This window comes from Dipodomys merriami, unplaced genomic scaffold, assembly GCF_024711535.1.
Source record: "Dipodomys merriami isolate MVZ:Mamm:240054 unplaced genomic scaffold, mDipMer1.0.p SCAF_6, whole genome shotgun sequence".
Classification (NCBI taxonomy): domain Eukaryota; kingdom Metazoa; phylum Chordata; class Mammalia; order Rodentia; family Heteromyidae; genus Dipodomys; species Dipodomys merriami.
In genome coordinates, this window is record NW_027206179.1 from 68,515,583 (window position 1) to 68,525,319 (window position 9,737).

The 9,737-nt window shown below is 42.8% G+C and overlaps 1 protein-coding gene across 2 annotated transcripts in view; it reads right to left on the reverse strand.

The window, feature by feature from the left end:
• Positions 1–9,397, reverse strand: part of Nup58 (nucleoporin 58) — a 58,281-nt gene extending 48,884 nt beyond the window's left edge. For both annotated transcript variants that reach the window (XM_070003099.1, XM_070003098.1), the window contains exons 1-2: positions 9,126–9,397; positions 528–673 (exon numbers count right to left, since the gene is read on the reverse strand). In XM_070003099.1, coding sequence (XP_069859200.1) covers positions 528–673; positions 9,126–9,229 — 250 coding nt within the window. In that variant the 5' untranslated portion in view covers positions 9,230–9,397. The remainder of the gene's footprint in view (positions 1–527; positions 674–9,125) is intronic.
• Positions 9,398–9,737: the final 340 nt, after the last annotated feature.

The following is a 9,737-nucleotide window of genomic DNA, read 5'->3' on the forward strand; positions in this document are numbered from 1 at the left end:
ACTTCAAACATAGTTTGGTGCTTTTTCCTCTCAAGGGCCCAACGACTGAAAAAGTATCGTGAAATATACTCCCACACTAAAAAATATTTCTGTATTTAAAATATTTTTTCTGAAATAAAAGATGAAAATAAATACATGCACTTTTTAACTGTATTCAAAGTTCCTTTTAAAAGTCAGTACTGGAATCTACACCCAGTTCTTTACAGATTTTCTTCTATATTCCAGTTTTGTAAACTATGAGGGGAAAAAGAATAGAACAATAATTCGTTTAAGTTACGAGGAAAACGACATAACACAAAAGTTTAAATCATCTCAATTAATTATAGCTAAAGAAAGAGATCTTCAACTGTTTCAGTCTTCCTTTTACTAGAGTAGATCACAACCATTGACTCTGCCTATCACTCACCCTTTTATTCAAATCCAAGTACTCTTTTTACCTTAATATTTACTTTTAGTTCTATTACTATCAATCTAAAAGGGGGATACTATGGATACTGGAGAAGAACCCTCTCAAGCCCCCTTCTCACCTGTGCTGGTGCCTCCTAGAGTGAAACTAGTGGCAGGCTTGGTTCCAAAGAGGCCAGTTCCAAAACCAGTGGAGGGAGCAGATGTAGTTGCTGGAGTTGTAGTGCTTCCAGGAAGAGTTCCAAAACTGAGTCCAACGGAAGGGTTGCTTGTTTATAAAAAAAAGAAAAACAGTCTACTAAAGCCAATGTTTCTTCAGAGAAATAAAAATTAACTCTACAGTTATTGTTCTTTCATATCATATATCTAATACATCTAAAATAAAAAAAACTAACAAATTTACCTTAAACCAGTAAAGTTGAAAGAGCTTTGTTTTCCCTAATAATAAATTCACATGTAATATTACTCCTAAAATTTACAATTCCAAAATGGGAACCTATGGTTTATACCTGCAATCCCAGCTGCTAAGAATGCTGAGACCTGGAGAACTATGGTTCAAAGCCAGCCCACAAAGAAACAGTGACAAGCATGGCACAAGTGGTAGAGTACCAAGTGATAGAGAAAGTCAAGGGAGAGTTCAAGCCCTGGTACCAGTAAAATAACAAAAACAAAGTCTATAGCAATCAGGGTTTCAGACCTCAAAGTAGTCATGGGCAAGGCCCATATATTCTGACTTTATCAGGTTTTGTTTGGTATGTAGCACATTTTAAAATGGGTATAGAAAACCTTACAATTATGGACCCTCTTCCTTCAGCTCATGTTTCTAAATTTAGCTATTCACATAAAAAGGCATGTCCACAAATGGGAAGTTATTCTAGGCTGTCTTTACTACCACTTCTCTTGCTCTATTATTATATTCATGGGCATAGTATCTTGCTACCAAAGATAAAAAGTTGGGACAGAGTGGTCATATTATGGCAAAAACAAAGTGCAAAGCATCACTACTCTCTATTATGATTGTGTTCATGAGAGACCCTCTCTTTAGAGAGCTTCTGAATGGTAAGAATTGCAGCTGGTAAAAATAAATGACTGAATAGTTAGAAACTTTTTCCTTGTTCTTACTAATCCTCAGAAGAGGCTCAATTTTTGCACAATTTGACACTTCAAAGACTATGCAAGAATCTGGGCTTGATGACTCATATCTATAATCTTAGCTCTTCTAGAGATGGAGATTGGGAAGATTGTGGTTTGAGGCCAGTCTGCACAGTTACTGGAATTCCATCTCAACAAATAAGCTGAGTCTGGTAGCACATACCAGTAATCTCAGGTATGTATGTGGGAAGTATTGGCAGGCTGGCCTCAGGCAAAAGTGAAAAATATAAATGAATAAAATAACTAAAACTAAAGAGGGTTATGGGGCATGGCTCAAGTGAAAACCTACCTCAGTACTACCACTACCCCCCCCAAAAAAGATAGAAAATAAAAATGAAAAAGGATGAAGGAAAAAGTTAACAGCTATTCTAACTACACGCATATAATAAAAAATCTGGTTTATCATATATTTCACTTTTAAAACTTTCCTTTGTTAACCTCCTATAAAGACATATCACACCAGATATGGGGTACATATCTATAGCTACAGCTACTAGGCCACTGAAGCAGGAGAATCTCAAATTCAAGGCCAGGACTGAGAGTACATATATAGTTCAGTGGTAGAAGGCTAGCCTAGCCTGCAATCATCAGTAATGGGGGGGAAAAAAAAGACATAATCATCATAAGAGAATCCAATGACATGTTTTTTAAAAAAAAACAGCCTTGAAAGTCTTTGGACTTCTCAAGGGAGGAGGCAGCAATTTCAAGCTAAGTCCCAACACCAGCTGTCCTGTGTTGACAGCTGTGTGCTATTACTTAACTATTTCTTCCTTCCCTTTTCTCTCTTGTTCCCTTCTCTTCCCTTCCTTTTTTGATGCAGATACTGGGGGCTTAAACTCAGAGGCTCAAGCTCGGGCTGGGCTCTCTCACTCACTGATGGTATTCCACTTGAGCCACACCTCCAATTCTGGATTTTTGCTGGCTAATTTGAGATAAGGGTTTTACAAATTTTTCTGCCTAGGGCTGGCTATGAACTGCAATTCTCAGATCTCTGCCTCCAGTGAAGATAGGATGATAAACCTAAACCACCAGAACCTGGATTATTTAACTTTCTTTAATCTTTATTTCTTCATCTTCAAAATTGGCACGATTCTACCCACTTAGCAGGGTTTTAAAATAAATGTCACGAAATTATTGAAGGAAAATTAGTAAGTACTGTTACTAAGCCAGACACTGGTAGCTCATGCCTGTAATACTAGCTACTCTGGAAGCTGAGATCTGAGGATCCAGGTTCAAAGGTAGCAGAGGCTAGAAAGTCCATCCACGAGACTCTTTATTATCTCTAATTAACCACCAAAAAGCTGGGAGTAAGCCAGGCACTGGTGGCTCATATCTATAATCCTAGCTACTCAGGAAACTTAGATCTGAGGATCATGGTTCAAAGCCAGACCACGAAGGAAAGTCCGTGAAACTCTCATATCCAATAAACAACCAGAAAACTGGAAGTGGCGCTGTGGCTCATGTAGTAGAGTGCTCGCCTTCAGCTGAAGAGCTCAGGGACAGTGACCAGGCCGAGATCAAGCCCCACGTCCAACAACAACAAAAAGCTGGGCATAGGGCTGTGGTTCAAGTGGAGGAGTGCTGACTTTGAGCACAAAAGCTCAGGGATAGTACCCAGGCCCTGAGTTCAAGCCCAAGACCAGCACACACACACATGCTCAAAAAACTAGGAGTTGTTAGTAGTGGTATCATTAGGAATACTTGTAACTTCAACCAAACAAATTATATAGCCCAATAGCAAAGAGTACAAAGATGACTTAAAGCAACTTGCACAAGAGAAACAAAAGAAATTTTCTGCAGCAAAGAAATTTACTTAAAGGAAAACAAAAGCTACCCTAGATCTGACCAATTATTGATGGGCTACAGTGTTCTCTATCAAGGACTTCATGGGATTAAGTTGTATCAGAGCAAAGTGGACACCATCAAGTTAAGAATGACATTTCAACTTCCCTTCACTGAACACTTAAGTAAGGGCTAAATATGATGCTAAATAATTGGCATAATTGAATCATTCATACATGAACATTAATACTATTGCTGTATCCCTTGTCCAGATGTAGGAACTGCAAGTAGATGGAGGGTAACTCACCCCAAATGACTTTAAAATCACCAGGCAGCACTAAGAACAGTATAGGCCTCCCAACCAGCATCTTAGTGGACACATTACTTTCTTTTCATTATTTTATCCATTCCATCTTATGTCTGGATTTCATGTTAGTAACTCATTCACTCAACATGACTTCATTAATAACCTCTGTGTTTCTATACACCTGACACTGTTTTAGGGATTGAAGGAGTAGTTAATAACTTATAAGTTTCCATACAGTGAGAAACACAGGTATTAACCACTCATTCATTTACAAAGTAGGTATAGAGCTCCAGGCTCTGTGTCTACTGGAATAACAAACAGTAAGAAAAGGTCTCTACTACTGTGAAAATTATTGCTACACTTGGGGTCAAGCAAACAATAATCTTAATAAACTAATTACAACTATGGTTACAACTAAGTGATCATTATAATACAAGCAATTAGAACTAAGTGATCTAATAGAATGATCTACCAGAATGAAAAATCTCAAACTGACAAGCTGGTCAGAAAATGCCTCTCGGATGAAGAGACTGTTTGAATCTCAAAAGATAAGTGGGTATTAGCTAGGTACAGGGGAGGGGACAGCCCTAAAGTCGGAAGCTTCCCCCTGAGAAACTCAAAAAAAAAGGCATGTTACTTGGGCAATGCTTGTCAAATTAAGATCAGAACCATCAAAGAAGTATAGTTAATTTAACAGGTCACAAGCAACATTTTCAATGAAATAGCATAAAAAATTGCAAAGTACATCTCATAAAGTATAAATAAATGTCTTTGCCTGAAACTGTTTTATTTGTGCGAATGTACTGGATGATAACATAAATGTTTATTTATTTGTTTTTATAGTGTGGGTCTACACCACTGAAATGAGAAGATGGGCCCCAAATGGAATTCTAGACTACACTAGTCTTGAAGACCACAGGAAGATATTTTTTTTTTCATTTTGTTACTTCATTTTAAGGACTGGGGAAATGATTAAAGAAGAGTAGCAGAATCTTTAACAATACTATCATGACTAAAATGTAGGAGAAAGGCTGATATAAAATCACTTTTTGTTTTCTGGGATCGTAGGGGAGCTGGGTAATCCTGGGGCTTGAACTGGCCTGGTCACTATCCCTGAGCAGTTTAAGGCTAGTGCTCTTCCAATTGAACCACAACTCCACTTGTGGCTTTTTGCTAGTTAATTGGAGATAAGACTATCACAGGCATTAATGACAGTGCTGGCTTCAAACCTTGATCCTCAGATATCAGCCTCCAGAGTAGATAAGGATGAGTCACCAGCACTTGGAGTAAAAGCAGATTTTAAGATAGAGGCTGAATGGGCTGGGAAGGTGGCTCAGTGGTAGAGCGCTTGCCTTGCATGCATGAGGCCCTGAGTTCGATTCCTCAGCACCTCATAAGCAAAAAAAAAGAAAAAGAAAAGAAAAGAAAAAAAAAGCTGGAAGTGGCACTGTGGCTCAAGTGGTAGGGCACTAGCCTTAAGCTGAAGAGCTGAGGGACAGCGCCCAGGCTCAGAGTTCAGGCCCCACAACCAGACCCCCCCCCCAAAAAAAAAGATAGAGGCTGAAGCCAGGAGCCTGTGGCTCACGCCTGTAATCCTAGCTACTCAGGAGGCTGAGATCTAAAGATCACGGTTCAAAGCCAACCCGGGCAGGAAAGTCCGTGAGACTCTTATCTCCAATAAAAACCACTAGAAAACCAGAAGTGGTGCTGTGGCTCAAGTAGTAGAGCGCTCGCCTTGAACTGAAGAGTTGAGGGATAGCGCCCAAGCCCAGAGCTCAAGCCCCACCACCGACAAAAAATAATAATAATAATAAGAGGCTGGGATTACTCAAACAGAGGTTTTTATATAACACAAGAACGATGGCTGGCTGAAATTTCATCTGACAAAAGGATGGGAGATGTAGTTCATTAGTAGATCATTGTTTAGCAAGCATGATGTCCTAGGTTCAAACCCCAGAACTACAAAACAAGTAAATCAACTAAGAACTAAAAAGGGGGAAGGGGAAAGGGATGAGTCAAGAACCAAGTATATAGCCAGGAGCTGCTAACTCATGCCTGTAACCCCAGCTACCGAGGCTGAGATCTGAGTATCTGGTTCAAAGACAGCCCTCAACAGAAAAAGTTCTTATCTCCCATTAACTAGCAAAAAGCTTGAAGTGGAGGTGTGGCTCAGTGAGTGGAGAAAGGCAAGCCTCTAGGCAAGGCTGAATTTAAGCCTCAATACCTGCACAAACAAAACAACAACAAAAAAGAGAAACAGAACCAAGTAAAATTTCATAATTTAAGAGAACCTAACACACTGGAATTTGTCCAATATGTATTTGTTGCATGAATGACAACAATATGGAGTGACGGATTAGCACAGGAAATTAAGACAAATGGAACCTTCAGAAGTGAAATGATCAGGACTTGCTTGTTTTGTTTCCAGTACTGGGGTGTAAACTCTGGGCCTTCGAGTTTTCCCATAGCTCGTTCTGCTCAAGGCAGGTGCTCTGCCACCTGACCCACAGCTCCACTTCTGGTTTTTTTTGAGGTTTACTTTCTTCCAATCTCTGCCTCCTGAGTAGCTAAAAGTACAGGCATGAGTCACTAGCACCTGGTTTCAACTGTGGAGTCTCTGTCCTCACTTTTTAAAACTATAGGTAATATGGAAGCTACTTTTGCCTTTTATTTTTTTTGGGGGGGGGGTGTCCAGTCGTGGGGCCTGAACTCTGGGCCTGGGTGCTGTCCCTCAGTTCTTCCTCTCAAGGCTAACGCTTTACCACTTGAGCCACAGCGCCACTTCTGGCTTTTTTCTTTTTGCTTTTGTGGTGCTGAGGAATCAAAACCAGGGCCTCAGACATGCAAGGCAAGAGCTCTACCACTGAGCCACCTTCCCAGCCCCTACTTTTGCCTTTTAATTCTACAACCACATCCTTAAAGATTGAAGATACTAAGCCAAGCACTGATAGCTCATGTCTATAATCCTAGCTACTCAAGAGGCTAAGATCTGAGAATTGAAGTTCAAAGCCCGCATGGGCAGTAAAATCCATGAGACGTTTTTTTTGGGGGGAGAGTGGTCCAGTTGTGGGGCCTGAACTCTGGGCCTGGGCGCTGTGCCTCAGCTCTTCAGCTCAAGGCTAGCACTCTACCACTTGAGCCACAACCACTTCCAGCTTTTTTCTTTTTGCTTATGTGGTGCTTTGGAATGGAACCCAGGGCCTCAGGCATGCAAGGCAAGCACTCTACCACTGAGCCACCTTCCCAACCCAATCCGTGAGACTTTTATTTCTTATTAACCACTAGAAAATTGGAGCTGTGGCTCAAAGTGGTAGAGCACTTGCATCAAGCAAAAAGACCTCAGCGTCAGTGCCCAGATACTGATTTCAGGCCCCACAACTGGGGAAAAAATAAAAAAAAGACTGGAGATACACTCTCCTTAGGGTAATTATTTCATGATTTTATGCGCTCCACCCACCTTTATCTTCAAAATTTGAGTTCCAACCAAAGACCTTAAGTCTTTCATTAAAATAGTCTTTCCTTGGGGCTGGGAAGTGGTAGAGCACTTGCCTTGCATGCATGAGGCCCTGGGTTCGATTCCTCAGCACAGCATGAGCAAGAAGAAAAAAGCCAGAAATGGCGCTGTGGCTCAAGTGGTAGAGCGCTAGCCTTGAGCTGAAGAGCTGAGGGACAGTGCTCAGGCCCAGAGATCAGGCCCCACGACTGGACCCCCCCCAAAAAAAAGTCTTTCCTGCCAGATGCCGGTGGCTCACGCCTATAATCCTAGCTACTCAGGAGGCTAAAAGCTAAGGATCACAGTTCAAAGCCACCCCGGGCAGTAAAGTCCCTAAGACTCTTATCTCCAATAAACCACTAGAAAATCAGAAGTGGCGCTGTGGCTCAAATGGTAGAGCGCTCGCCTTGATCTGAAGAACTGAGGGACAGCACCCAAGCCCAGAGTTCAAGCCCCACAACCGACAAAAAAAGTCTTTCCTCATCATTTTTATATACTGGACTTTCCTTGGTTATATTTTTGACTAATAGTTTGATGACATACCACTTACATTGTGTAACTTAAGTAAAAGATGATGTGAGCCACAAAACAACATCCATGCATAACAATTACTGCACAAAATTACCAATATATGCTGTTAAGTAGCATGGATCATAAAGACTTGCAAAACTCATGTTAGAAAAAAATTAAAAAGCATGGGGCTGGGAATGTGGCTTAGAGGTAGAGTGTTTATTTAATTAGCATGCATGAAGTCCTGGGTTCGATTCCTCAGTACCACATAAATAGAAAAAGCTGGAAGTGGCACTGTGGCTCAAGTGGTAGAAGGCTAGCCTTGAGCAAAAGAAGCTCAGGGACAGTGCCCAAGCCCTGAGAACTGGAAAAAAAAAAAAAAAAAACATAAGACAATCTGTAATCCTAGCTACTAACGAACCTGAGATCTGCAGGATTCTGGTTCAAGGCCTGCCAAGAAAGGGAAAAAAATTCAGGAGGTTCTAATTAACTAGGAAAAAAAAAGTCTGGAAGCTAGAGTACTAACCCTTGCAGTCTCTAGTGCCTAAGCTCAAATACCAGCAGCATCAAAAGGCAAACTAAGCCCGGAGCCAGTGGCTCATGCCTGTCTATAATGCTACTCAGGAAACTGAAATCTGAGGCTATCTGAGACCAGTCAGAACAGGAAAGTCTGTGACACTCTTATATCCAATTAATCACCAAAGAAAGCCACAAGGATAGCTCAATTGCTAGAATGGTAGCCTTGAGCAAAAAAACTCAGGGGCAGCACCCTGGCCTTGAGTTCAAACCCCAGGATACACATAGACACATATATACATACAGAAACATACACACACTCCGAAATCTTAAAGAAAATATTGAATGGAATCTTAAATAATTTTATCTTAATCTTCTCTAATACCCATAACAAGGCTTTTTTTCATTCATTCTATTCATAAGTATAAAGCTTAAACCCTCCCCACCGTCCTGGCTCACAGGGCATGACGGATCTGCGCCATCAATGGATGACTGGGACACACACACACACACACACACACACACCTTGGGCATGATGGATCTAAGCCATCAATGGATGACTGGGGACGGAGGGCATGACGGATCTGCGCCATCAATGGATGACTGGGACACACACACACACACACACACACACACACACACACACACACACACTTTGGGCATGATGGATCTGAGCCATCAATGGATGACTGGGGACGGACGGACGGACGGACACACACACACACACACAACACATACACCCTTTCCTGCTCTCACCAGGCCGCCACCCGGGCCACACACACCCCCTTTCCTGCTCCCACCAGGCCGCCACCAGGGCCTGGCGCTTGCTGGCGGCTCAGCAAATGCGTCTACCCAAGTTCACCAGAAAGAAACCCAGAGGTTAAGAGAGAGGCCCGGAGCGCAGGCAGCCTCGCCAGGGGAGAAAGGCCTTCGCTATGAAAGACCAACAAACTTAATTACCTAGCCGTCCCGGTCCCGAAGGAAAAACCACCGCCAGTGTTGGTTCCGCCCGCTGTCAAGGTGGTTGAGCCCAGCATCCCGGACCCGAAGAACCCCGTGGACATGGCTGCCAGGGGCTCGCTGAGGTCAGCAAACAGATAATGGCTTGGGGATGCTTCTCTCCCCCTCAGAGGCGAGGTGGGCCGGGCACCATAACTCTGGCCAGGCCTGACCCGGCGGGAATTTCAAGCCCGGCTAAGCAAGGCCGGAAGAAGGTGGGGAGTGGAGTAAGCGCGCCGGAGCACGCCGGAAGTGAGCCCCGCTCGCGCCCTGAAGCCCACCGGAAGTGCGCTCGTCGCGCGCAGGGAACCTTGGGAGTAGCATGGGGTAAGGGGTGGAGCCGGCTCAGCGCGCTGCTCCAGCGCCCAGAAAAACCGTGCACCTCCTGCTCTCTTAAAGGGATAGGCGCCCAGAAGTTACCAGACACGGAGTAACTATTTCTAATTCTTTTCTAATTCTTCTCTCTGGATCCGTACTTTAGCGCTCACGAATCTCAAGTATTGCTTCTACTCCACTCCCTATTCAAAAGGACGTGCATCCAGGTGCCCGTGGCTCACGCCTGTAATCCTAGCT